The following is a 27,062-nucleotide window of genomic DNA, read 5'->3' as shown; positions in this document are numbered from 1 at the left end:
TCCTTGTTATCAATGCCAACTAGGTATCATAAGGAAATGGATCCCGGTTGTTCAATCCTTTGATAACCAAGGTCATTCTTTGCTAAAGAGAAATGATCACTATGAGTCAGACTCAATAGAATTGGATCCATTCCAAATAGCGAGAATTAGGATTCTTGATCCCTCTCAATCTCTCTTTCAATTCGAGGATCCAGAGAGGTGTTTTCATAGTCATCTCCGAATATTTGCCATCTCGGAATATTTTCGATTTCATTTTTCTATGATATGTCTTTCTATATGAAAATTGGTTATTTACGATGTACGATGATCCCTGTTAAGCATCCATGGCTGAATGGTTAAAGCGCCCAACTCATAATTGGTAAATTTGCGGGTTCAATTCCTGCTGGATGCACACGAACGGGAACATTCCATAAGTCTATTGGAACTGGCTCTCTATCCATGGAATCTCATCCATCATCCATACATAACGAATTGGTATGGTATATTCATACCATAACATAAGAACAATAAGAACTCGAATTCTTATCGATACTGGAACTCAGAGCATAGGAGGGAAAGTCGATTTATGGATGGAATCAAATACGCAGTATTTACAGAAAAAAGTCTTCGTTTATTGGGAAAGAATCAATATACTTTTAATGTCGAATCGGGATTCACTAAGACAGAAATAAAGCATTGGGTCGAACTCTTCTTTGGTGTTAAGGTGGTAGCTGTGAATAGCCATCGACTACCTGGAAAAGGTAGAAGAATAGGACCTATTCTGGGCCATACAATGCATTACAGACGTATGATCATTACCCTTCAACCGGGTTATTCTATTCCACTTCTAGATAGAGAAAAAAACTAAAGGAGAATACTTAATAATACGGCGAAACATTTATACAAAACACCTATCCCGAGCACACGCAAGGGAACCGTAGACAGGCAAGTGAAATCCAATCCACGAAATAATTTGATCCATGGACGGCACCGTTGTGGTAAAGGTCGTAATTCCAGAGGAATCATTACCGCAAGGCATAGAGGGGGAGGTCATAAGCGCCTATACCGTAAAATAGATTTTCGACGGAATCAAAAAGACATATCTGGTAGAATCGTAACCATAGAATACGACCCTAATCGAAATGCATACATTTGTCTCATACACTATGGGGATGGTGAGAAGAGATATATTTTACATCCCAGAGGGGCTATAATTGGAGATACTATTGTTTCTGGTACAAAAGTTCCTATATCAATGGGAAATGCCCTACCTTTGAGTGCGGTTTGAACTATTGATTTACGTAATTGGAAGTAACCAATTAGGTTTACGACGAAACCTAGAAATCGATCACTGATCCAATTTGACTACCTCTACGGGATAGACCTCAACAGAAAACTGTTGAGTAACGGCAGCAAGTGATTGAGTTCAGTAGTTCCTCATAGAAAATTATTGACTCTAGAGATATGGTAATATGGAGAAGACAAAATTGTTTGAAGCACGCACAGAACCGGAAGCGCCCCTTGTTTCAAAGAGAGGAGGACGGGTTATTCACATTTAATTTGATGGTCAGAGGCAAATTGAAAGCTAAGCAGTGGTAATTAAGACCCCCGGGGGAAAATAGGGATGTCTCCTACGTTACCCATAATATGTGGAAGTATCGACGTAATTTCATAGAGTCATTCGATCTGAATGCTACATGAAGAACATAAGCCAGATGACGGAACGCAGAGACCTAGGATGTAGAAGATCATAACATGAGCGATTCGGCAGATTTGGATTCCTTTCCTATATATCCACTCATGTGGTACTTCATCATATGATTCATATAAGATCCATCTGTCTAGAGATCGTCATATACATCTAGAAAGCCGTATGCTTTGGAAGAAGCTTGTACAGTTTGGGAAGGGGTTTTTTGAGAGAAAAGAAGAATCTACTTCAACCGATATGCCCTTAGGCACGGCCATGCATAACATAGAAATCACACGTGGAAGGGGTGGGCAATTAGCTAGAGCAGCAGGTGCTGTAGCGAAACTCATTGCAAAAGAGGGTAAATCGGCCACTTTAAGATTACCATCTGGGGAGGTCCGTTTAGTATCCCAAAATTGCTTAGCAACAGTCGGACAAGTGGGTAATGTTGGGGTGAACCAAAAAAGTTTGGGTAGAGCCGGATCTAAGTGTTGGCTAGGTAAACGCCCCGTAGTAAGAGGGGTAGTTATGAACCCTGTGGACCACCCCCATGGGGGCGGTGAAGGGAAAGCTCCCATTGGTAGAAAAAAACCCACAACCCCTTGGGGTTATCCTGCGCTTGGAAGAAGAACTAGGAAAAGGAAAAAATATAGCGATAGTTTTATTCTTCGTCGCCGTAAGTAAATACGTAACTAGGAATATGGAAAATTGCATTTTTGGAATTTGCAATAATGCGATGGGCGAACGACGGGAATTGAACCCGCGCATGGTGGATTCACAATCCACTGCCTTGATCCACTTGGCTACATCCGCCCCTTATCCAGCTAAAGGATTTTTTTCTTTTTTCCGTTGATCATTATTCTATTTATTCTGACCTCCGTACTTCGATCGAGATATTGGACATAGAATGCCACTCTTTAAAAAGGAAAAAAGGAGTAATCAGCTGTGACACGAAAAAAAACGAATCCTTTTGTAGCTCATCATTTATTGGCAAAGATAGAAAAGGTCAATATGAAGGAGGAGAAAGAAACAATAGTAACGTGGTCCCGGGCATCTAGCATTCTACCCACAATGGTTGGCCATACAATTGCGATTCATAATGGAAAGGAACATATACCTATTTACATAACAAATCCTATGGTAGGTCGCAAATTGGGAGAATTCGTGCCTACTCGGCATTTTACGAGTTATGAAAATGCAAGAAAGGATACTAAATCTCGTCGTTAACTGAATTCTGAATAGAAAGATTAAGAAGAAAAAAAAGATTCAAAATACCCAATATCTTGCTAGAACAAGATATTGGGTATTTTTGTCTTTTCTTTCTTCAAAAATTCTTATATGTTAGCAGAAAAACCTTATCCATTAATAGCTGGAACTTCAACAGCAGCTAAGTCTAGAGGGAAGTTGTGAGCATTACGTTCGTGCATTACTTCCATACCAAGGTTAGCACGGTTGATGATATCAGCCCAAGTATTAATAACGCGACCTTGACTATCAACTACAGATTGGTTGAAATTGAAACCATTTAGGTTGAAAGCCATAGTACTAATACCTAAAGCAGTGAACCAGATTCCTACTACAGGCCAAGCAGCCAAGAAGAAGTGTAAAGAACGAGAGTTGTTGAAACTAGCATATTGGAAGATTAATCGGCCAAAATAACCATGAGCAGCCACAATATTATAAGTCTCTTCCTCTTGACCAAATTTGTAACCCTCATTAGCAGATTCATTTTCAGTAGTTTCCCTGATCAAACTAGAGGTTACCAAGGAACCATGCATAGCACTGAATAGGGAACCGCCGAATACACCAGCTACACCTAACATGTGGAATGGATGCATAAGGATGTTGTGCTCTGCCTGGAATACAATCATAAAGTTGAAAGTACCAGAGATTCCTAAAGGCATACCATCAGAAAAGCTTCCTTGACCAATAGGGTAAATCAAGAAAACAGCAGTAGCAGCTGCAACAGGAGCTGAATATGCAACAGCAATCCAAGGACGCATACCCAGACGGAAACTAAGTTCCCACTCACGACCCATATAACAAGCTACACCAAGTAAGAAGTGTAGAACAATTAGCTCATAAGGACCACCATTGTATAACCACTCATCAACAGATGCAGCTTCCCAAATTGGGTAAAAGTGCAATCCGATCGCCGCAGAAGTAGGAATAATAGCACCAGAGATAATATTGTTTCCATAAAGTAAAGAACCAGAAACAGGCTCGCGAATACCATCAATATCTACTGGAGGGGCAGCGATGAAGGCGATAATAAATACAGAAGTTGCGGTCAATAAGGTAGGGATCATCAAAACACCGAACCATCCGATGTAAAGACGATTTTCAGTGCTAGTTATCCAGTTGCAGAAGCGACCCCACAGGCTTGTACTTTCGCGTCTCTCTAAAATTGCAGTCATGGTAAGATCTTGGTTTATTCAAATTGCAAGGACTCCCAAGCACACGTATTAACTAGAATATAGATAATAGAAGGCTTGTTATTTAACAGTATAACATAGACTATATACCAATGTCAACCAAGTCAGCCCAAAGATTGGCTATCCATATAAATAAATTAACCAAACCAATAATTTTGTATTTGTAAATGAAGTGAGTAAAAGTTAAAAACTTTGATGGGTCTTTTCTATATGGGTTGCCCGGGACTCGAACCCGGAACTAGTCGGATGGAGTAGATAATTCTTCCTTGTTACAATAGAGAAAAATCCCTCCCCAAATCGTGCTTGCATTTTTCATTGCACACGACTTTCCCTATGTAGAAATAGCCAATATTCTATTCCAAAGAGGAAGTTCTACTAATTTTTTAATTAGTAAGTTGATTCACCTACTCTTTATTATAATAAAAGGAACATTTCAGAATGAAAAATATGAAAGTTTTTTCTTGATCATTTATCAACCCTTTCCTGTTTATTAGTTTTGTCTAATGATTAATTAAGAGGGTTGACCAGGTCATTGATACCTATAATATCCAAATACCAAATACGCTCAGTGTGTGATCCACTGAAAGAAAAAAGAGTTGTTTTGGTGAACATCAAAGAAAAAACTTGCTCTTCTTCCGTAAAAAATTCTTCTAAAAATGCCGAACCCAATCGTTGCATAAAAGTTCGTACCGTGCTTTTATGTTTACGAGCTAAAGTTCTAGCGCATGAAAGTCGAAGTATATACTTTAGTCGATACAAAGTCCGTTTTTTCGAAGATCCACTATGATAATGAAAAAGATTTCTACATATCCGACCAAATCGATCAAGAATATCCCAATCTGATAAATCCGTCCAAATGGGTTTACTAATAGGATGCCCCGATCCAGTACAAAATTGAGCTTTTGATAAGTATCCTATGAGGAGAGTAGCGGGGACTATGGTATCGAATTTTTTCATTCGAGTATCTATGAGAAATGAATTCTCCAGCATTTGATTCCTTACCAACAAAGGACTTTTTGGTACACTTGAAAGGTATCCCATAAAATCGAAGCAAGAGTTTGCTAATTGGTTTATATGGATTCTTCGCGGCTGAGTCCAAAAAAAGAAATAATATTGCCAGAAATTGATAAGGTAGCATTTCCATTTCTTTTTCAAAAAAAAACTGCCTTTTGATGCAAGAATTGCCTTTCCTTGATATCGAACATAATGTATAAGAGGATCCATAAAGAACCATAAGGTTTTCCGAGAAAAACCAGGGTACATTATCCCAAAATGTTCCATCTTCCTAGAAAAGTGGATTCGTTCCAGAAAAGTTCCAGAATATGCTAATGGTAAGCAAGAAGATTGTTTACGAAGAAACAACAAGAAAAATTCATATTCTGATACATAAGAGTTATATAGGAATTTAACTAGTCTTTTATTTTCTTTTTGAAAAAAAAGAATGGATTTCATTGAAGTAATAAAACTATTCCAATTCGAATAGTAGTTGAGAAAGAATCGCAATAAATGCAAAGATGGAACATCTTGGATACGGTATTGAAGGAGTTGAACCAAGATTTCCAAATGGATAGGATAGGGTATTTCTATATGTGATAGATAATCCAAATGCAAAAATTTGTCTTCTAAAAAGGGAAATATTGAATGAATAGAGCGTAAATTCTGAAACTTTGGTATTTCTTTTTCTTTCGGACAAGATAATTCCCGTAGCGAGAATGGGATTTCCACAACAATCGCAAACCCCTCAGATAGAATCTGAGAATAAAACTCAGAATAAAAAAAAATTTTGTAATCCAATAATCGATCTTGATTAGGATGATTAACCGAGTTATCCAAAAAATTCTGCTGATACATTCGAATAATTAAACGTTTCACAAGTAGTGAACTAAATTTCTTGTTATTCCAACTAACTATTTCCACAGGTTCAGAACCGTTTAATCCATAATCATGAGCAAATGCATAAATATACTCCTGAAAGAGAAGTGGGTAGACAAAGTATTGTTGACGAGATTTCTGTTTTTCTGAATACCCTTCGAATTTTTCCATTTGTATTTCTACTTGAATCAGAGAGAAGAAGCATTTCTCGGTTTATCGAATGATGATACATAGTGCAATATGGTCAGAACAGGGTGTTGCATTTTTAATACAAACCCTGGAAAGAAAGGGAGTCTAATCCACGGATCTTTTTCCGCTCCTTTTCTACCGAATTAGTTTATGTTTGTTCTAAATTACAAAAAAGAACAGAACAAGTTTTTTATTTTTGCAGGCCAATCGCTCTTTTGACTTTGGAATACAGCCTCTTTATCAATATACTGCTTCTTTTACACATTCAATCCATAACATCCCTTATTCAATCCATAATCAAGAATAATTAGGATTTCTAAAAAAAAAGAAAAAATAAAGGGTCCACTCATAGGAAAACCCAACCTTTCCCCACATCCGGCACTAATCTATTTTTAACGTCTAATTAGAGCGGGGAATCCTTCCAATTAGGAAGTTAAGCTCGTTGCTTTTTATTTTACCAGAATTGGAGCCAGGCTCTATCCATTTATTCACTAGACCCAGAAAATCGTAATTTTGGATTCCATTCAAAAAAGATTGATTTTATTACGACATGCTATTTTTTCCATTCATTACCTTTGAGGATCAGTCGTGGTCTTCTAGACTCTACCAAGAGTCTGGACGAATTTGTTGTTTCATCCAAATGTGTAAAAGATCATAGTCGCACTTAAAAGCCGAGTACTCTACCATTGAGTTAGCAACCCAGATAAAAAAAGGATCTTAGATACGATCGAAATCCAAAAATCAATGGAATTACACCGCGCGCTTCTGTCAAAACATTGAACTAGCAAGACATCAAAAGAAAGATTTTATCGACCATGAAAAACACTCAAATGGCAAAACGAACAGGTCCGGTTAAATTCCACTAAAGTGAAAAAAAAGAGCGACCCTAATCACGATGGCCAAATTCTCCTTTTTTTAGCGATTTTTATTAAAAAAAATATATATTATATTGTATGAGAATACATGCAAGAGGAACACCCTTATCATTTGAGCGAAGTGTAAGCAGAAAAATTAAATATGGAGTGAGGATAAAGAGACCCATCTATCTACAAATTCTATTTGTTCAATAGACCTTTGTCAATGGAAATACAATGGTAAGAAAACAAATTAGATAGAAAAAGTAAATAAAATAGGGGCTTATGTTGGATTGGCACGATATAAATCCAAATAGGATTAAGAAAGAGGTAAATTGTGTCTAAATAATTAGACAACGAGGAATACTAATAATCTTCTCCTATCCTACTTTTTTATTCATTTAGTTCTTCAATTAACTCAAAGTTCTTTCTTTTTCTTTAAAGAATTCCGCCTTCCTTAAAATATCATAAACAGTTCTTGTCGGTTGAGCACCCTTTTCAAGGAAATAGAGAATAGCTGGAACATTTAAACAAGTTTGATTCTTTATCGGATCATAAAAACCTACTTTTCGAAGATCTCTTCCTTCTCTTCGAGATCGAACATCAATTGCAACGATTCGATAGACAGCTTATTGGGATAGATGTAGATAAACAACGCCCCCCCTAGAAACGTATAGGAGGTTTTCTCCTCATACGGCTCGAGAAAATGATTCGAATTTCTGTCGATAATAATAGAAATTAGACTATGACGTCCATTAATTTCCTTACAGAAAAAACAAATTTCATTTATACTCATGACTCAAGTTGGCTAATTCTGCCTGAGAAACTTCGAAGGCAAAATCCTTCAAAAATTTTTGAGTCGTCTTTAAACTCTTTTCTTTGTCTCATTTCGAACGAATTGACTTTTATTCCTTATTCTGATCCAACTCTGTTGTTGAGACAATTGAAAATTGTGTTTACTTGTTCTGGAATCCTTTATCTTTGATTTGTGAAATCCTTGGGTTTAGACATTACTTCGGGAATTCCTATTTTTTTCTTTCAAAAGAGTAGCAACATACCCTTTTTTCTTATTTCCTTCGATAAAGCATTTATCTCTTCTATAGAAATCTAATAAGGGGGATTGATTCTGATATACTTTTATTGGACTTTCTTCGTATTTTAACCTTTCGATTTATTTCTATATTAAGGATAGACTGACAAAGTTGGCCTAATTTATTAGTTTTCACTAACCCTAGATTCTTTCCCTTGATAAAAAATAAACTCTGTCCTCTCGAGCTCCATCGTGTACTATGTTACTTAAACCCTGCGCAAATTTGGTTCGGAACGAATAGAACAGGCTATGTCGAGCCAAGAGCATTTTCATTACTATGGAAAATGATGGATAGCAAAATCCACAATCGATCATGTCCTTCAAGTCGCACGTTGCTTTCTACCACATCGTTTTAAACGAAGTTTTACCATAACAAACATTCCTCTTTTCATTGCAAAGTGGTATAGAAAATTGATCCAATATGGATGGAATCATGAATAGTCATTGGTTTTGTTTTTTGTATACTAATTAAAATTAAAACTTGCTATCTATGGAGCAATATGGATAAAAGAAAGTAAGTATTTATCCGGGAAGCCTCCGCCAAGATCCAATTTATTTAAACCCATATTCGAATTCTATCATATGAATGAAACATAGAAAAAGACGACTAAACAAGTTTGCTTAAAACTTATTTATTATTAAATTTCCACCCTCAACGGATGGCTCGAGATGATCAATCTTGAAGTGAGAAGAGAAGGATTGACTCTTCCTCAATAAATAAACTATCAACCTCCAAAAAAGTTTAATTCATTTAATTACTAGAATTAGAATTCTATTAGTAATATATTTTTTCCGTACCAAAAACAATTAACTATAATAACTAAATAAACTATTCCAATGAATAGATTGAAAGTTTTTGGTAGTTAATTGTTTTTGGTACTTCTTCGACTCGAAGACCAAAAGGAAGAAAAAAATATGATTAAGTGATTATTAAGTGATTATTAAGTGATCATAGTAGAGGCATATCCTGAATGTGCCTGCTAGATCCCATTTTTTTCATGAAAATAAAGGTAGTCAATTTGACTGGACTTAAGACTTTATTATGTTTTCTGAGAAAACATAAGATATCATTATTCTCTTTAATAAACTTTTGTCTCATACGGAGTACTATATGATTTCACCGTTTGTTTCATCAGAAACAATCTGGGACGGAAGGATTCGAACCTCCGAGTAACGGGACCAAAACCCGCTGCCTTACCACTTGGCCACGCCCCATTTCGGGTTTTATGCGACACTAATAAACACTATTATGTTTATTTGTTATTCGTCAATACCATTTCAATTACATAAATAAAGAAGAGATATTCTCTTGCTAGTATTCTACACATGCAGATAATATAGAATCAAAAAAATGCATTGATCATTACATGGAATTCTATTAAGATATTATATGAAAGTCGAATTTATTCCACTCTCATTTGAGAGTGCGAATACAAGGAGGTATTTTGTGTTTGGGAAAGTCCGAAGAAAAAAAGATTTTGAATCTGCCTTTTCCTTCTTTCCCTTAAAAAAATAACTCAATCAAAATCCAATTATTTACTCTACAAGAATGAAATGCTTGTTATGCCTAATATACTTAGTTTAACCTGTATCTGTTTTAATTCTGTTCTTTATCCTACTAGTTTTTTCTTTGCCAAATTGCCCGAAGCTTATGCTATTTTCAATCCAATCGTGGATATTATGCCTGTTATACCTCTATTCTTTTTTCTATTAGCCTTTGTTTGGCAAGCTGCTGTAAGTTTTCGATGAAATCTTTAGTACTCTGTATGCCAAATTGAATGATGTGTTCATTCCAAAAAAAAAAATTAAAATGGGTAAAAGCCGAGAAGTTTTATATTTTTATATTATGAACCCTCAATTCTAAAATTGAAATTATTCTACATTGAATGGGTAGCTACAGCAATAAATTTGGATCAGCCTTTCTACTCCCCTGCACCTAGGTTGAGCAGGTACCTTTAGGTACCTACACAATACCTATTCAATACCACCTAACCCTATTTTTGCTATTGATAAGAGTTCTTATTATAAATGAATTCTTGCAATTTTTTTCCAGAATTCATTTTTGCATTTTTAGGTATCAAAAAAAACCATCCTAGTGGATCCGTGTGGTAAGGAAAAACTGGTAATCTATTCCTTAAAAAAAAATCTTGGAGATTATGTAATGCTTACTCTCAAACTTTTTGTTTATACAGTAGTGATATTCTTTGTTTCACTCTTTATCTTTGGATTCTTATCTAATGATCCAGGACGGAATCCTGGACGCGAGGAGTAAAAATTCAATTTTTTTTTTTTCTTACAAATTGGATTTGTTTCGTACATTTATCTATGAGAAAATCCGGGGGTCAGAATTCTTTCCAGTTTGAAAGTCCCAAATGATCCAAGGGAGCGGAAAGAGAGGGATTCGAACCCTCGGTACAAAAAAATTGTACAACGGATTAGCAATCCGCCGCTTTAGTCCACTCAGCCATCTCTCCACGTTCCAAAGCGAAAGGTTTCCGTGATATGATATAGGCAAGAAATAAGAAATAACGGTTGCAAAAAACCCCTTTTTTTCTTTCAAAAGTCTATAAAAATTATATTGCCAATTCCATTTTAGTTATATTCTTTTTTCTTAATGTTAATAAAAAAAAGAAGAAAATTCTTGTTTTTTCTTTGTAAAAATCGATATTGACCGAGAGACAATCAAATAGATTTTCTCTTTAGCGGGCATTTCCATATAGGACTTGTTATAATTATAATAAAACAAGCTATATATAAAAAAACGCTTTTTTTTTTTTTGTCGATTATTTATCAAGAAAGCAAAAAGGGTTCTTATCAAATCCACCATAAAATTGGAAAGAAGCATAAAGTAAGTAGACCTGACTCCTTGAATGATGCCTCTATCCGCTATTCTGATATATAAATTCGATGTAGATGAAATTGTATAAGCGAATTTTTCGTATTTCCTTAGACTTAGACCGCGCAAGACAAGAATTTTTCGCTATTTACGATTTCATATTCTTGTTACTAGATGTTCTATAGGAATAAGAAGAAATCGCAACTCCTTTGCGCTACACATAAAAATTGATTTCGAAGGTCCTTTTTTTTTTCAGAATCCTCCATTTTAGTTCTTCCCCCCATGCAATAGAGAGGGAATGGGAAAAAAGGGGTTACTTTTATTTTCATTTTTCCCTTAAAAGATAGACTTTGAAATAGGAGTCTTGGAATAATGCTGAATTCAAAGGTTTATTTCTATAAGTATAAGATAAGAAAAACAAATCGAATCAAATTCATGGATTTACAACGACCTCGGTTGTGACTCCATAGATAAAAATGGAAAATTTCTCTCTTCGAGACCATTGAAAAAGGGCATTGAACGAGAAAGAAATCGTCCACAGATATAAAACTATCATATGCCTTGGAAAGTGATATGAGGTGCTCGGAAATGGTTGAAGTAATTGAATAGGAGGATCACTATGACTATAGCCCTTGGTAGAGTTCCTAAAGAAGAAAATGATCTATTTGATACTATGGATGACTGGTTACGAAGGGACCGTTTCGTTTTTGTAGGATGGTCTGGCCTATTGCTCTTTCCTTGTGCTTATTTCGCTTTAGGGGGTTGGTTTACAGGGACAACTTTTGTAACTTCTTGGTATACCCATGGATTGGCAAGTTCCTATTTGGAAGGTTGTAATTTCTTAACCGCAGCAGTTTCTACCCCTGCCAATAGTTTAGCACACTCTTTGTTGCTACTATGGGGGCCAGAAGCACAAGGAGATTTTACTCGTTGGTGTCAATTAGGCGGTCTATGGACTTTTGTAGCTCTCCACGGGGCTTTTGCACTAATAGGTTTCATGTTACGCCAATTTGAACTTGCTCGGTCTGTTCAATTGCGGCCTTATAATGCAATCTCATTCTCTGGTCCAATTGCTGTTTTTGTTTCGGTATTCCTTATTTATCCACTGGGGCAATCTGGTTGGTTCTTTGCGCCGAGTTTTGGCGTAGCAGCGATATTTCGATTCATCCTTTTCTTCCAAGGATTTCATAATTGGACGTTGAACCCATTTCATATGATGGGAGTTGCCGGAGTATTAGGCGCGGCTCTGCTATGCGCTATTCATGGAGCAACCGTAGAAAACACTCTATTTGAGGACGGTGATGGTGCAAATACCTTCCGTGCTTTTAACCCAACTCAAGCTGAAGAAACTTATTCAATGGTCACTGCTAACCGCTTTTGGTCCCAAATCTTTGGTGTTGCTTTTTCCAATAAACGTTGGTTACATTTCTTTATGCTATTTGTACCCGTCACCGGTTTATGGATGAGTGCTATTGGCGTAGTTGGCTTGGCTCTGAACTTACGTGCCTATGACTTTGTTTCCCAGGAAATCCGTGCAGCGGAAGATCCTGAATTCGAGACTTTCTACACCAAAAATATTCTTTTAAACGAGGGTATTCGTGCGTGGATGGCAGCTCAGGATCAGCCTCATGAAAATCTTATATTCCCTGAGGAGGTTCTACCACGTGGAAACGCTCTTTAATGGAACTTTCGTTTTAGCTGGTCGTGACCAAGAAACCACCGGCTTTGCTTGGTGGGCTGGGAATGCCAGACTTATCAATTTGTCCGGTAAACTACTTGGAGCTCACGTAGCCCATGCCGGATTAATCGTATTCTGGGCCGGAGCAATGAACCTATTTGAAGTGGCCCATTTCGTACCAGAAAAGCCCATGTATGAACAAGGGTTGATTTTACTTCCACACTTAGCTACTCTAGGTTGGGGAGTAGGGCCAGGGGGGGAAGTTCTAGATACTTTTCCATACTTTGTATCTGGCGTACTTCACCTAATTTCCTCCGCAGTCTTAGGCTTCGGTGGCATTTATCACGCGCTTCTGGGACCCGAGACTCTTGAAGAATCTTTTCCATTCTTTGGTTATGTCTGGAAAGATAGAAATAAAATGACTACAATTTTGGGTATTCACTTAATTTTGTTAGGTCTAGGTGCTTTTCTTCTAGTACTCAAGGCTCTTTATTTTGGCGGTGTATATGATACCTGGGCCCCTGGGGGGGGAGATGTAAGAAAAATTACCAATTTGACCCTTAGTCCCAGTGTTATATTTGGTTATTTACTAAAATCTCCTTTTGGGGGAGAAGGGTGGATTGTTAGTGTAGATGATTTAGAAGATATAATTGGTGGACATGTATGGTTGGGTTTTATTTGTGTATTTGGGGGAATTTGGCATATTTTAACCAAACCCTTCGCATGGGCTCGCCGTGCATTTGTATGGTCTGGAGAAGCTTACTTGTCTTATAGTTTAGCTGCTTTATCTGTCTTTGGTTTTATCGCTTGTTGTTTTGTATGGTTCAATAATACAGCTTATCCGAGTGAGTTTTATGGACCCACCGGGCCAGAAGCTTCTCAAGCTCAAGCATTTACTTTTCTAGTTAGAGACCAGCGTCTTGGAGCTAATGTGGGATCCGCTCAAGGACCCACAGGTTTAGGGAAATATCTAATGCGTTCCCCAACTGGGGAGGTTATCTTTGGAGGGGAAACTATGCGTTTTTGGGACCTTCGTGCTCCATGGTTAGAACCTCTAAGGGGCCCCAACGGTTTGGACTTGAGTAGGTTGAAAAAAGACATACAACCTTGGCAAGAACGGCGCTCAGCAGAATATATGACCCACGCTCCTTTAGGCTCTTTAAATTCCGTGGGTGGCGTAGCGACCGAGATCAATGCAGTTAATTATGTCTCTCCTAGAAGTTGGTTATCAACTTCTCATTTTGTTCTAGGATTCTTCTTTTTTGTGGGCCATTTATGGCATGCAGGAAGAGCCCGAGCTGCTGCAGCAGGTTTTGAAAAGGGAATCGATCGTGATTTGGAACCTGTTCTTTACATGAACCCTCTTAACTAAGATTTTCTTATTTATACCTGTTCTACTTTTTTTCTGTTCTGGCTCGGTTATTCTATCTAGCCGAGCCATTCATTCCTTTTTATGAAAGAAAGATAAGGGACAGAATAAAAAAAAATGAAAGAAACAAACGTATTCAATAAGCAAAAGGAGAGAGAGGGATTCGAACCCTCGATAGTTCCTAGAACTATACCGGTTTTCAAGACCGGAGCTATCAACCACTCAGCCATCTCTCCACCGCCTAATCCTTATTTTACTCCTACAAATAGAACATAGCCATATAAAAAATAAAAATATTTATTAACCTCTAGAAAGATATCAGATACAAGTTCCTTTTCGATATATCTCTGTATACTGTATACACGGATACAGGATCCGCTATACCCGCTTGTGAAATAAAGACTAAATAACCTCCTCTCACCCCCATATCCAAATAAAAAAGAGGTTAAGTAATAAATTTTAATTAAAGAGAAGAATCAATGGATTCATGATTAAACCCCTCCTACTTCTTGTATTTTTTTACAATTTTGGTTAAGTGAGGGATCAAATATGTAGTCAACTTTATTTGATGGTAGCTTGGAGGATTAGAAATATGACTATTGCTTTCCAATTAGCTGTTTTTGCATTAATTGCGACTTCCTCAGTCTTAGTAATTAGTGTACCCCTTGTATTTGCTTCTCCTGATGGTTGGTCAAATAATAAAAATGTTGTATTTTCCGGTACATCATTATGGATTGGACTAGTCTTTCTCGTAGCTATTCTGAATTCTCTCATTTCTTAAATTAAATTTGGTTAATATTTAGTAACCCCATAAAAAAGAAATAATAAAGGCCATTTAAAAAATTCGAATAGTGAGACGTATTAAAACGCAATTTGCGTTCCGAATTGCTAGCTCTTCTCTTTCAGTATTATGAAATTCCCATTAGAATATTCATTGACAGATAATAAAAAAAGGAAAACTCTAATATCTAATATAATAGAATAGAAAATGAAATGAAACGGTCGACCCAGACATAGACGGTCGACCCAAGCGGATATACGCTATAAAATATATACCGTAGCGAGCGTAGTTCAATGGTAAAACATCTCCTTGCCAAGGAGAAGATACGGGTTCGATTCCCGCCGCTCGCCCGCTTAATTTATCAAAGTACTATGATAAAAAGTTTAGTCTAGTTAATTGTTTAACTACTTATATTAAATTAAGTATTAATTAAGTATTAGTCTAGTGCCGTATCCCTTACTATATTTACCCTTCCTTTGCATCCCCCTCAAAAAAAGAGGGCGCTCCGGAGGCAGAAATAGAACTAGCCAACAGAGCCCCAAAATTGGGTATTAACTGAGACAAACAACGGGCAAACTGTTTTTAAAAGGAAGGGAGAGGTAGACTGTCCCTTTCATTTCATTTTTATTTTCTGCAAGGTAGGGAGAAGCCTTGCGCCTTCTTTTTGTGAAGGCAAGTGGCTTCGCAAATTGCTCAATTTTGCCCTCTAGGGCCCGGAACTAATGAATAAAAAAGGGTTGGATACGCCCCTCTACCATATCTAGAGAAATAGAATACTCCTTTTATAGAGACTGCTAAGTGCGGAGACGGGAATCGAACCCGTGACCTCAAGGTTATGAGCCTCGTGAGCTACCAAACTGCTCTACTCCGCTCTGTAGTACCAGAAACTGGTGGACAAAAAAGGCTTGAATACAAGCCTTTAACATGTCTAGACAAATAGAATACTCCTTTTATACAGAATGGAGCGGGTAGCGGGAATCGAACCCGCATCGTTAGCTTGGAAGGCTAGGGGTTATAGTCGACGTTGGTTGATTATTTTTAACGTCTCTAATTCAAAACCGAACATGAAATTTTGATTTCATTCGGCTCCTTTATGGATATTCTCACCACTTAACATCTATGTCAGCTTTTCTATTTGAATGGAACCAAAGCTCTCTGCTTTCTAGATGATCCTTATAGAGTAGGAGATAGAAATTCTATCTAAATCCATCTAATCTACTTACTTCGTTCCCTAATTTCATTCAAGAGATCCTGAGGAAAAGAATTGGGTTTCCACCGAGCTGAAACAATATGCGGATGGTTCTAGTAAACCAAAACTATCGTTTTTTAGCTATTTGGCTTCCTTATCCTTTAACAAAAGAAGATTTAGTTACGATTGGAAATCAACTTTTTTGTATCTTCATCCATAGATCCTTTACTCATATTTTCAAAATTGGAATACTTAAATCCAATGCAAAATTATGCTTCGCGACTCTGTACTCATATCATAATCCAATTTTTATTTTGGATGCAATTTAAATTAGTTTTTGGGTACAAATCGCCAGAATGTATATTCTTCCTCAATATGCTATTGAGAGGAAAAGGATTTAATCCTTTATAAGAACTAAAGTTTTCATCGGAATATAAAAAAAAACTTAAGGATGCCTTAAGTATATCATTTCAAATTCAGTTATTAATAGAACGAATCACACTTTTACCACTAAACTATACCCGCTACATTGTATATTATGGTATAAATGGTACCCTTTGTCAAGGATAGCCATTTGACAAGGAGGCTAATTCCCCCTTATTGAATCAGATGGAGAAGGTTCATGACACTGAGCCATTGGTACTTCTACTTCGATCGCGCGCCTTTACTTTAGGATTTAGATAGCCCCTCTCCCTCTGGTCTGTAAAATAAATCTCTTCTTACCCTGCTAATAGCGCCTGAACCAAATGTATTTATTTTGATTAGGATCCTATCCTATTCTACGGTTACGACTACAATAATCATTATTTACTTTGCGAGGACGTAAGTGTGCCAGACTGCTAAATTGTTTTATTATTCCTACAATATAAACTAGGGGATATAGGGGGTAACACTGTCCCTATAAATTCCTTTTTTCCTTTTCTTTTTTGTCCAGAATTGAACAAAAAAGAAATTATAGAAGATGTTTTCTTCCCCCATTAAGTCCGAGCCATAGAGTAAGAGTGAGATGAGTTTTCCAAATTCATCATAGACTTTCCCTATGGCTTGATAGAAGTAAGAAGCAAAGAGTTGTAACTTAAAGAGTCGTAACTTAAAGAAAAAAACGGACAGGGCTGACAGATTTACCTGATGTAAAGAAGATCCTAAAAGTCTATGATTAGTCGACTCTCTCCATTTAACACTTTCCTCTCTCTCCTTTTTTCCACTGACTCAATGCTAGTTTATTAGATTCTTGTTTAAAAGAATCAAAAAAGTTCAATAGAACTAAGAACACATAAAAAATAGCATAGAGGATCAAGGCCATTACCAAAAGTTCCTCCCAAGGATCCTATCCTATTGGGTATCTGTTCCCTGCCTTTTCCCGCTAGGATTGGAAATCTTATATTTTCCATATACCATTGAATCCTTGGGGTTCCAGAATCCGCCTATTTTACTAGCCTTCGGAAACGGAAAACCATGAACCAAGAAGAGTTGGGTATGTTTTTTTTTCTTAATTTTATTTTGAGCTCTCAAGATATCAATACATATACAATCTATACATAATGTCTCTCTCTATATCTCTATATATTATATATATATAATATGTACATTATGCAGTAGACCCATAATGGGAAATCAAAGTGGCAAATTTTTGAATTAAATAAAAAGCCCTTTTAACTCAGTGGTAGAGTAATGCCATGGTAAGGCATAAGTCATCGGTTCAAATCCGATAAAGGGCTTTTTAAATTAGTGGTAGAGTAATCTCGTGCTAAGACGTAAGTCATTGGTTCGAATCTGATAGAGTACTTTTCTACTAAATTGATTCGCTTTTTTCTTTGTTTTTGAAGCTTTCTCTTTAGAGAATTTTATGACTTAGTGCGGGATGAATGCATTTTTGGTCTGAACACTAAATGAAGCACGGAATGGAAATAAAAAAAAAATTGGACTCTTTTTCATCTTATCTTAGATCAATAAAATAACTACCTGTACTGAACTAATCTAGAATCCCTTTTAGTAATCCATTCTTATTCTATACATTTAAAATGAATTTCCCTAAAAGGTAGAGGATGATCCATGAATTAATCTAACCATCAACTAAAAAAATCCTAGATGAAAACATAGCAGAAAAGTTAGAAAAACTCTTTGCTTTGGATCTAGTTATACTTTTCGAGTATATTGACAATTCAAAAAAACTGCTCATACTATGATTATAGTATAATCACGAGCGGTTGTATATGGCCCTATCGTCTAGTGATGCCCCTATCGTCTAGTGGTTCAGGACATCTCTCTTTCAAGGAGGCAGCGGGGATTCGACTTCCCCTGGGGGTAGGGAGTATTATGAAAGGAGGTTAATCATAGATTAGCAAAAACCCTAGAATAAATTCTTCCTGGGTCGATGCCCGAGTGGTTAATGGGGACGGACTGTAAATTCGTTGACAATGTCTACGCTGGTTCAAATCCAGCTCGGCCCAAAAATCTAGGGCTTCGTGAATATGAACTAAATCCTTTTGTTTTTCTCCCATAAAATAAAATGTCTGATCTATAGAAATAAAAGAGAAATAAAAAAGGGGATTTTTTTTTCTAATCCATATCTCTCTCATTCCTTTCTTACAAACAAAAGAGTTTTTCTTGTTGAAGGGTGGATTATTATCCATTTTTAGTGATAAAAAATCACGACATACTAGTTATGTCACTCTCACTATACCCACGTATAATATAATATTAATATGTGGGTATGTAGTATATGATTCGTCTATTTCTTAGAGTACGACAGACGAATCGAATCTTCTTATGGTTCTATTTAAGAATGGGTATGCCATACACCCCGCGGGGATTGTAGTTCAATTGGTCAGAGCACCGCCCTGTCAAGGCGGAAGCTGCGGGTTCGAGCCCCGTCAGTCCCGAACTAGGGTTCAATGAATGGAGAAATTCATATTTCCTTTTTCCATGAAAAAAAAGGGGCAGGGAGCAAGATCAAATACCCATAGGGCACCCTTACTTCACTTTTTTATTTTGCATCTCTCATTAAAGAGGGAGGGAAGGAGTATAGGAATTTTTTTCACTACTCCCGATCGATAAAGATAAAGAAAGACACACATACGATATGTGGATTAGTAGAATTTTAGGATATTACTCTATCTTTCTTTATGATGATACCATCCTCATCTTAATTTCCTATTCCACTGTTATGGAATAGAGTACCGGTATTTTACCGGAATCCATACATAAATTGTATTCCCTTTTTATTTCAGACCTCTTTTCCCCATCTCACTTCTACTGCTTATTTGGATGTCTATGTGACCCATAGAAAGTTGCTCATATAATACATACATAATTGTATGTATAACTATAAGAAAAAGGAAGAGAAATTGTATAAGATTAAGAAAGCTCGTGGGTTAGAGATATAGAAAAGAAAAAGTAGAAAAAAAAGGATTAAAAAAGAGGGAATTCCTAATCCAATCAAAAAACCCATTTTGGTCTTAGTATGGATATAGGATCTTCCTATGTTATACTATATAACTCTCATCCATGAATTGATTTGATAGATCCGATATTCATAATATTGAATTGATTCAGTATTATCAGAATGCAAGCCCTACCCTTGAATTTACAAGATACCCCTTTTTCCTCTCCATGGGATTACATCCCGAGTTATTGTGAAAATAAAAAATAAAGAGGTTATGGAAGTCAATATTCTCGCATTTATTGCTACTGCACTGTTCATTCTAATTCCTACTTCTTTTTTACTTATTATTTATGTAAAAACAGTCAGCCAAAATAATTAAGTGGAATTCCAATTAATCATTGAAGAAATGAAAAAGGGATTAAATAAAAAAAATCCAAGTCTTAAATGAAAGGATCTGGTTGGAATCTTAAAGTGTGGTAGAAAGAACTACATATAGTTTTTTCTACGACACTTTAGAGTCTTTCTATTATATTATCTTTGAATCTACATAGAATAGATTAGTAGATTGAAATAGTTAAGTAGTCTAATTCAATTTCTTTTTTCATTGCATCCACTTAATTTCAATCAGGTCAAAATAAAAAAATCGAAGACAATTCTTGACCAAAGAATCCATGGAAGGAAAGAAAAATAATATAAGAATAGACTATAGTAAAAAGTAAAAGGAAAAAACCAGCGAATCTTTCATGCTTAAATATCCCGCGAGATGCTTCAAAAGAGAATAAAAATTATTCTAAGAATAAAGAAAGAGTATAAAACAAATGGAAAATGTGTGATATGCCGTGAATAGTTCCGTGGAAGAAAGTCTAATTTTCTTATGTATAGAACTTTTTTTAACCATTAGTCATTTCTAGTAGAAATTCTTAATTGGTATAATGGCTCTTTCTTACAATACAAGAGTTTCTTACAGGAGTGAAACAAAACTAAAGAAAAAGATTAAAGAATAACGTTTGACAAAATAATTAATGCAAAACGATCAATTAAAAAAAGAATTGATACAACAATTTGATTACTTAATCAATTAGTAGTATCGTATCCCTAGAGTCCACTCCTTCCCCATACTACTAGTGAAAGAGAAAATGTAAAGACTACCATTAAAGCAGCCCAAGCGAGACTTACTATATCCATCTAAATTATGTCTCCTATTTCTATGAAGGGATTATTCTACTATTGATCAATAATCATAGTGGAATCAAGGGTACAGAGTCAAAAAGGGCTTCTGCCCTAAGGCCATGGATCAATCAGTTCAAGGAATTTACTCCTAACAAATTCTTATAGGAATTCTTGTAGAATTAGAGAGCATTAAAAATACGATACTATAAAGCCCTTTTTTCCTTACCTTAAAAAAGAAAGAGTACGGGAATGATGTCCTGAATAGAAGAAGCGGGAATAGGAAGATTTTTTATTCCTTTTGTTACTCTAGTGTATGTAGGTCACATAAGATGTACGATAAAAAAATGTATGATAATTAGGAAGTCTTGATATTCTTTCGTGGAGTCCCTTCTGGAATCTTAGATTGAAAAAGAGAAGAATGCCCCTTAGGGACCTTTCTTTGGATACCAAGATTTCTGACATCTTATCCTCGTATTTAAAAATTCTCAAATCGAATCAATTAAGAACCAATTCAAATTCATATAATAAAAGAATAAGGAAACACTACCTCACCCCTATTGATAACCATTTTGGCCACTACCGCCAAAACAAACCCTAACCCTAGTTTAAGGATAGAACTATGGTATGGTTTCTCTAAACCCAGTATCGGCAGGCTTAGTTACTCTCTTGCCCGAACTTATGCGAAGTAAAAATTGATTGAATTCGATCAGTACTAGAAAACCTAAGTATTTTATTGATCAGGCGGCACCCAGATTTGAACTGGGGATAAAGGATTTGCAGTCCCCTGCCTTACCGCTTGGCCATGCCGCCAAAAAATCCGATCGAAAATCTAGAAAACAGCAAGTATTCATCCACGTTTTCTTACGAAAAGCCCCTTTCTTTTATTTTGAATATAATTAAACTTACTTTTTTCCAATCTTTTTCAAAAAAGATACTCCTGCTTTTTTTGATCCAGTTTCGATTATTCTCCTCGATAGATTCTATCTTAAAACATACATTGCTAACACAATAAAACTTCCCATTTCTTTCTATTGAGATGAAAAAGAAGAAAAGTGGATTTCTAGTCACAGGCTGCAAAATTCAGAACAAATTGGAACCATTAACTAGAATTCTCTTTCTTTTTTGAATTGCAGTAGTGAACTACTCTTAAATCGGTATTATCTCCCCCCCTTCAATTTCAATGGCATAATAAAATATTATGGCTTTATGCTTAATCCGTGTATAGGTGAACTTTAGGTCCGAGCAGCATTATTATCCAAAGATCCCCTTTATGTACATATCTCTATGGGGAATCGTGCTTTAATTTTTCAAAGTATTAAATTAAATATCTTGAATAAAAAAAGGAAATTTGCTCTGATATTAGAGTATAACCTGACTATCTTGGCCTACCCAAGTGAAATTACGATAAAAGAAAAGCATGGATATGGGGAGAGGTGGATAATTAGATTGGCATGTACTTAAAAAAGGGACTTACTTTATTTTAGAATTCCACAATGAAATACTTAATTTTCTAGCAATTATACTACTCCGATCCGAAATAAAAAAGAACCCTCAAATTATTTTTAGAAATTAAAGTAAGCACGCTATTCTAAATCGAAGTAAAGTAAAACTTTCTAGTGTATTATATTACGGCTTTATTACATTCATAGAAAGGGGATAAAATGAGAAATCTTTGCCATTCAATCTGATTAGAATATTATAAAGTATAAGTGGCATAATTTTTTTTGTAGGAATATTTTAGCAATTCATTTTCATTTCATTTGTACCCCTGGTAAACTAGAATTTTCGTCGAAATGGTCTCTATTCATATGTATGAAATACATATATGAAATACGTATGTGGAGTTCCCTAGAATTTCATGTGATTCAGTAAACAGAATATAGATTCCATGATTGCTAGATCAATCCGTAGGGATTGATGAAGAGTGAGCTGATAATGGAATTTTTCTTTGATAAACAGGAAACTTAAGATTAAGATGCTCCGGAATGGAAACGAGGGAATGTCCACAATACCCGGATTTAGTCAGATCCAATTCGAGGGATTTTTTAGGTTCATTAATCAAGCCTTGGCAGAAGAACTTGACAAGTTTCCAACAATTAAAGATCCAGATCACGAAATTGCATTTCAATTATTTGCGAAAGGATATCAATTGCTAGAACCCTCGATAAAAGAAAGAGATGCTGTGTATGAATCACTCACCTATTCTTCCGAATTATATGTATCTGCGAGATTAATTTTTGGTTTCGATGTGCAAAAGCAAACCATTTCTATCGGAAACATTCCTATAATGAATTCCTTAGGAACCTTTATTATAAATGGAATATACCGAATTGTGATCAATCAAATATTGCTAAGTCCTGGTATTTACTACCGCTCGGAATTAGATCATAAGGGAATTTCTATCTACACCGGGACTATAATATCAGATTGGGGAGGGAGATCGGAATTAGCAATTGATAAAAAAGAAAGGATATGGGCTCGCGTGAGTAGAAAACAAAAGATATCTATTCTAGTTCTATCATCAGCTATGGGTTCGAATCTAAGAGAAATTCTAGATAATGTTTCCTACCCTGAAATTTTCTTGTCTTTCCCGAATGCTAAGGAGAAGAAGAGGATTGAGTCAAAAGAAAAAGCTATTTTGGAGTTTTATCAACAATTTGCTTGTGTAGGTGGGGACCTGGTATTTTCGGAGTCCTTATGCGAGGAATTACAAAAGAAATTTTTTCAACAAAAATGTGAATTAGGAAGGATTGGTCGACGAAATATGAATCGGAGACTTAATCTTGATATACCTCAGAACAATACATTCTTGTTACCACGAGATGTATTGGCCGCTACGGATCATTTGATTGGAATGAAATTTGGAACGGGTATACTTGACGATGACGATATGAATCACTTGAAAAATAAACGTATTCGTTCGGTTGCGGATCTGTTACAAGATCAATTCGGATTGGCTCTTGGTCGTTTACAACATGCAGTTCAAAAAACTATTCGTAGAGTATTCATACGTCAATCGAAACCGACTCCCCAAACTTTGGTAACTCCAACTTCAACTTCAATTTTATTAATAACTACTTATGAGACCTTTTTTGGCACATACCCATTATCTCAAGTTTTTGATCAAACGAATCCATTGACACAAACTGTTCATGGGCGAAAAGTGAGTTGTTTAGGTCCTGGAGGGTTGACGGGGAGAACCGCAAGTTTTCGGAGCCGAGATATTCATCCGAGTCACTATGGGCGTATTTGTCCAATTGACACGTCTGAAGGAATCAATGTTGGACTTACTGGATCCTTAGCAATTCATGCGAGAATTGATCACTTGTGGGGATCTATAGAGAGTCCGTTTTATGAAATATCTGCTGAGAAAGCAAAAGAAAAAAAAGAGAGACAGGTGGTTTATCTATCACCAAATAGAGATGAGTATTATATGATAGCAGCAGGAAATTCTTTGTCCTTGAATCAAGGTATTCAGGAAGAACAGGTTGTTCCAGCTAGATACCGCCAAGAATTCTTGACTATTGCATGGGAACAGATTCATGTTAGAAGTATTTTTCCTTTCCAATATTTTTCTATTGGGGGTTCTCTCATTCCTTTTATTGAGCACAATGATGCGAATCGGGCTTTAATGAGTTCTAATATGCAGCGCCAAGCAGTTCCACTTTCTCGGTCCGAGAAATGCATTGTTGGAACTGGATTGGAACGCCAAACAGCTCTAGATTCGAGGGTTTCCGTTATAGCCGAACGCGAGGGAAAGATCATTTCTACTGATAGTCATAAGATACTTTTATCAAGTAGTGGGAAGACTATAAGTATTCCTTTAGTTAACCACCGTCGCTCTAACAAAAATACTTGTATGCACCAAAAACCTCGGGTTCCACGGGGTAAATCCATTAAAAAAGGACAAATTTTAGCAGAAGGAGCTGCTACAGTTGGGGGGGAACTTGCTTTAGGAAAAAACGTATTAGTAGCTTATATGCCATGGGAAGGTTACAATTTTGAAGACGCAGTACTAATTAGCGAACGTTTGGTATATGAGGATATTTATACCTCTTTTCACATCCGGAAATATGAAATTCAGACGGATACGACAAGCCAGGGCTCCGCTGAAAAAATCACTAAAGAAATACCACATCTAGAAGAACATTTACTCCGCAATTTGGACAAAAATGGAGTTGTTAGGTTGGGATCCTGGGTAGAAACTGGTGATATTTTAGTAGGTAAATTAACGCCTCAGATAGCGAGCGAATCATCATATATCGCAGAAGCTGGATTATTACGGGCCATATTCGGCCTTGAGGTTTCCACTTCAAAAGAAACTTCTCTGAAATTACCTATAGGTGGAAGAGGGCGCGTTATCGATGTGAAATGGATCCAAAGGGACCCCCTCGACATAATGGTTCGTGTATATATTTTACAGAAACGTGAAATCAAAGTTGGGGATAAAGTAGCCGGAAGACATGGGAATAAAGGGATCATTTCCAAAATTTTGCCTAGGCAAGATATGCCCTATTTGCAAGATGGAACACCCGTTGATATGGTCTTCAATCCCTTAGGAGTACCCTCCCGAATGAATGTGGGACAAATATTTGAAAGCTCGCTCGGATTAGCGGGGGATCTGCTAAAGAAACATTATAGAATAGCACCCTTTGATGAGAGATATGAGCAAGAGGCTTCAAGAAAACTTGTGTTTTCAGAATTATATGAAGCCAGTAAAGAAACAAAAAATCCATGGGTATTTGAACCCGAGTACCCGGGAAAAAGCAGAATATTTGATGGAAGAACAGGCGACCCCTTTGAGCAACCTGTTCTAATAGGGAAGTCCTATATCTTAAAATTAATTCATCAAGTTGATGAGAAAATTCATGGGCGTTCTACTGGGCCCTACTCACTTGTTACACAACAACCGGTTAGAGGAAGAGCCAAGCAAGGGGGACAACGAGTAGGAGAAATGGAAGTTTGGGCTTTAGAAGGATTTGGTGTTGCTCATATTTTACAAGAGATACTTACTTATAAATCTGACCATCTTATAGCTCGCCAAGAAATACTTAATGCTACGATCTGGGGAAAAAGAATACCTAATCATGAGGATCCTCCAGAATCTTTTCGAGTGCTCGTTCGAGAACTACGATCTTTGGCTCTAGAACTGAATCATTTCCTTGTATCTGAAAAGAACTTCCAGGTTAATAGGGAGGAAGTTTGATCGGAATAAATATAAATTCTTTTCTTATTTCTATTTTATGATTGACCAATATAAACATCAACAACTTCAAATTGGACTCGTTTCCCCTCAACAAATAAAGGCTTGGGCTAACAAAAACCTACCTAATGGAGAAGCCGTTGGCGAAGTCACAAGGCCCTCTACTTTTCATTATAAAACCGATAAACCAGAAAAAGATGGATTGTTTTGCGAAAGAATCTTTGGACCCATAAAAAGCGGGATTTGCGGTTGTGGCAATTCTCGAGCGAGCGGAGCTGAAAACGAAGACGAAAGATTTTGCCAAAAATGCGGGGTAGAATTTGTGGATTCTCGGATACGAAGATATCAAATGGGATACATCAAACTCGCATGTCCCGTGACTCATGTGTGGTATTTGAAAGGTCTTCCTAGTTATATCGCGAATCTTTTAGATAAACCTCTTAAGAAGTTGGAGGGCCTAGTATACGGCGATTTCTCTTTTGCTAGGCCCAGCACTAAAAAACCCACTTTTTTACGATTACGAGGTTTATTCGAAGAGGAAATTGCATCCTGTAACCACAGCATTTCTCCCTTTTTTTCTACCCCAGGCTTTGCAACATTTCGAAATCGGGAAATTGCGACAGGAGCAGGTGCTATTAGAGAACAATTAGCAGATTTGGATTTGCGAATTATTATAGAGAATTCTTTGGTCGAATGGAAGGAATTAGAAGACGAGGGGTATAGTGGAGATGAGTGGGAAGATAGAAAAAGACGAATAAGAAAAGTTTTTTTGATTAGACGCATGCAATTGGCGAAACATTTTATTCAAACAAATGTAGAACCAGAATGGATGGTTTTGTGCTTATTACCGGTTCTTCCTCCCGAATTGAGACCTATTGTTTATAGGTCTGGAGATAAAGTAGTGACTTCAGACATTAATGAACTTTATAAGAGAGTTATCCGTCGGAACAACAATCTTGCCTATCTATTAAAAAGAAGTGAATTAGCGCCAGCAGATTTAGTAATGTGCCAGGAAAAATTGGTACAAGAAGCCGTGGATACACTTCTTGATAGTGGGTCCCGCGGGCAACCGACGAGGGATGGTCACAATAAAGTATACAAATCACTTTCAGATGTAATTGAAGGTAAAGAGGGAAGGTTTCGCGAGACTCTGCTTGGGAAACGGGTCGATTACTCGGGGCGTTCTGTCATTGTTGTGGGTCCTTCGCTTTCATTACATCAATGTGGATTACCTCTAGAGATAGCAATAAAGCTTTTTCAGCTATTTGTAATTCGCGATTTAATCACGAAACGCGCCACTTCTAATGTCAGGATTGCTAAAAGGAAAATTTGGGAAAAGGAACCC

The 27,062-nt window shown here is 36.5% G+C and overlaps 5 protein-coding genes and 8 non-coding genes across 13 annotated transcripts in view; 7 read left to right on the top strand and 6 right to left on the bottom strand.

Moving 5' to 3' along the window:
- Positions 1-1,075, top strand: part of LOC123423310 (NAD(P)H-quinone oxidoreductase subunit 2 A, chloroplastic) — a 6,887-nt gene extending 5,812 nt beyond the window's left edge. The window contains exon 2 of the mRNA XM_045107820.1: positions 1-1,075. This exon is cut by the window's left edge and continues 3,471 nt beyond it. The gene's annotated coding sequence lies outside the window, so the exon portion shown is untranslated.
- A 1,910-nt stretch (positions 1,076-2,985) lies between these two features.
- LOC123423314 (photosystem II protein D1) lies at positions 2,986-4,169 on the bottom strand. Its single transcript, XM_045107823.1, has one exon. It carries the CDS (start codon positions 4,081-4,083, stop codon positions 3,022-3,024), a length of 1,062 nt encoding a protein of 353 aa, XP_044963758.1. The 5' UTR covers positions 4,084-4,169; the 3' UTR covers positions 2,986-3,021.
- Positions 4,170-4,515: 346 nt separating this feature from the next.
- Positions 4,516-6,144, bottom strand: LOC123423309 (maturase K). Its single transcript, XM_045107819.1, has one exon. It carries the CDS (start codon positions 6,142-6,144, stop codon positions 4,609-4,611), a length of 1,536 nt encoding a protein of 511 aa, XP_044963754.1. The 3' UTR covers positions 4,516-4,608.
- A 4,348-nt stretch (positions 6,145-10,492) lies between these two features.
- TRNAS-GCU lies at positions 10,493-10,580 on the bottom strand. Its single transcript has one exon. It is a non-coding gene; the product is annotated as a tRNA-Ser (tRNA).
- Positions 10,581-11,549: 969 nt separating this feature from the next.
- On the top strand, positions 11,550-12,753 carry LOC123423313 (photosystem II D2 protein). Its single transcript, XM_045107822.1, has one exon. The coding sequence runs from the start codon at positions 11,562-11,564 to the stop codon at positions 12,621-12,623; it is 1,062 nt and encodes a 353-aa protein (XP_044963757.1). The 5' UTR covers positions 11,550-11,561; the 3' UTR covers positions 12,624-12,753.
- A 1,384-nt stretch (positions 12,754-14,137) lies between these two features.
- TRNAS-UGA lies at positions 14,138-14,225 on the bottom strand. Its single transcript has one exon. It is a non-coding gene; the product is annotated as a tRNA-Ser (tRNA).
- An 824-nt stretch (positions 14,226-15,049) lies between these two features.
- Positions 15,050-15,120, top strand: TRNAG-GCC. The gene has a single exon. It is a non-coding gene; the product is annotated as a tRNA-Gly (tRNA).
- Positions 15,121-15,224: 104 nt separating this feature from the next.
- Positions 15,225-26,466, top strand: LOC123423306 (DNA-directed RNA polymerase subunit beta). Its single transcript, XM_045107816.1, has one exon. It carries the CDS (start codon positions 22,490-22,492, stop codon positions 25,718-25,720), a length of 3,231 nt encoding a protein of 1,076 aa, XP_044963751.1. The 5' UTR covers positions 15,225-22,489; the 3' UTR covers positions 25,721-26,466.
- TRNAM-CAU lies at positions 15,569-15,642 on the bottom strand. The gene has a single exon. It is a non-coding gene; the product is annotated as a tRNA-Met (tRNA).
- On the top strand, positions 17,606-17,677 carry TRNAT-GGU. Its single transcript has one exon. It is a non-coding gene; the product is annotated as a tRNA-Thr (tRNA).
- On the top strand, positions 18,328-18,409 carry TRNAY-GUA. The gene has a single exon. It is a non-coding gene; the product is annotated as a tRNA-Tyr (tRNA).
- Positions 18,768-18,841, top strand: TRNAD-GUC. Its single transcript has one exon. It is a non-coding gene; the product is annotated as a tRNA-Asp (tRNA).
- TRNAC-GCA lies at positions 21,254-21,324 on the bottom strand. Its single transcript has one exon. It is a non-coding gene; the product is annotated as a tRNA-Cys (tRNA).
- Positions 26,467-27,062: the final 596 nt, after the last annotated feature.

Source organism: Hordeum vulgare, unplaced genomic scaffold, assembly GCF_904849725.1.
Source record: "Hordeum vulgare subsp. vulgare unplaced genomic scaffold, MorexV3_pseudomolecules_assembly, whole genome shotgun sequence".
Lineage (NCBI taxonomy): Eukaryota > Viridiplantae > Streptophyta > Magnoliopsida > Poales > Poaceae > Hordeum > Hordeum vulgare.
Note: the sequence above shows the minus strand (reverse complement) of the source record. Positions and strands in the feature narration are given on the sequence as shown.

Coding starts and splice junctions, on each gene's coding strand:
- LOC123423314 (XM_045107823.1), bottom strand. CDS start 4,083: ATGACTGCAATTTTAGAGAGACGCGAAAGTACAAGCCTGTGGGGTCGC.
- LOC123423309 (XM_045107819.1), bottom strand. CDS start 6,144: ATGGAAAAATTCGAAGGGTATTCAGAAAAACAGAAATCTCGTCAACAA.
- LOC123423313 (XM_045107822.1), top strand. CDS start 11,562: ATGACTATAGCCCTTGGTAGAGTTCCTAAAGAAGAAAATGATCTATTT.
- LOC123423306 (XM_045107816.1), top strand. CDS start 22,490: ATGCTCCGGAATGGAAACGAGGGAATGTCCACAATACCCGGATTTAGT.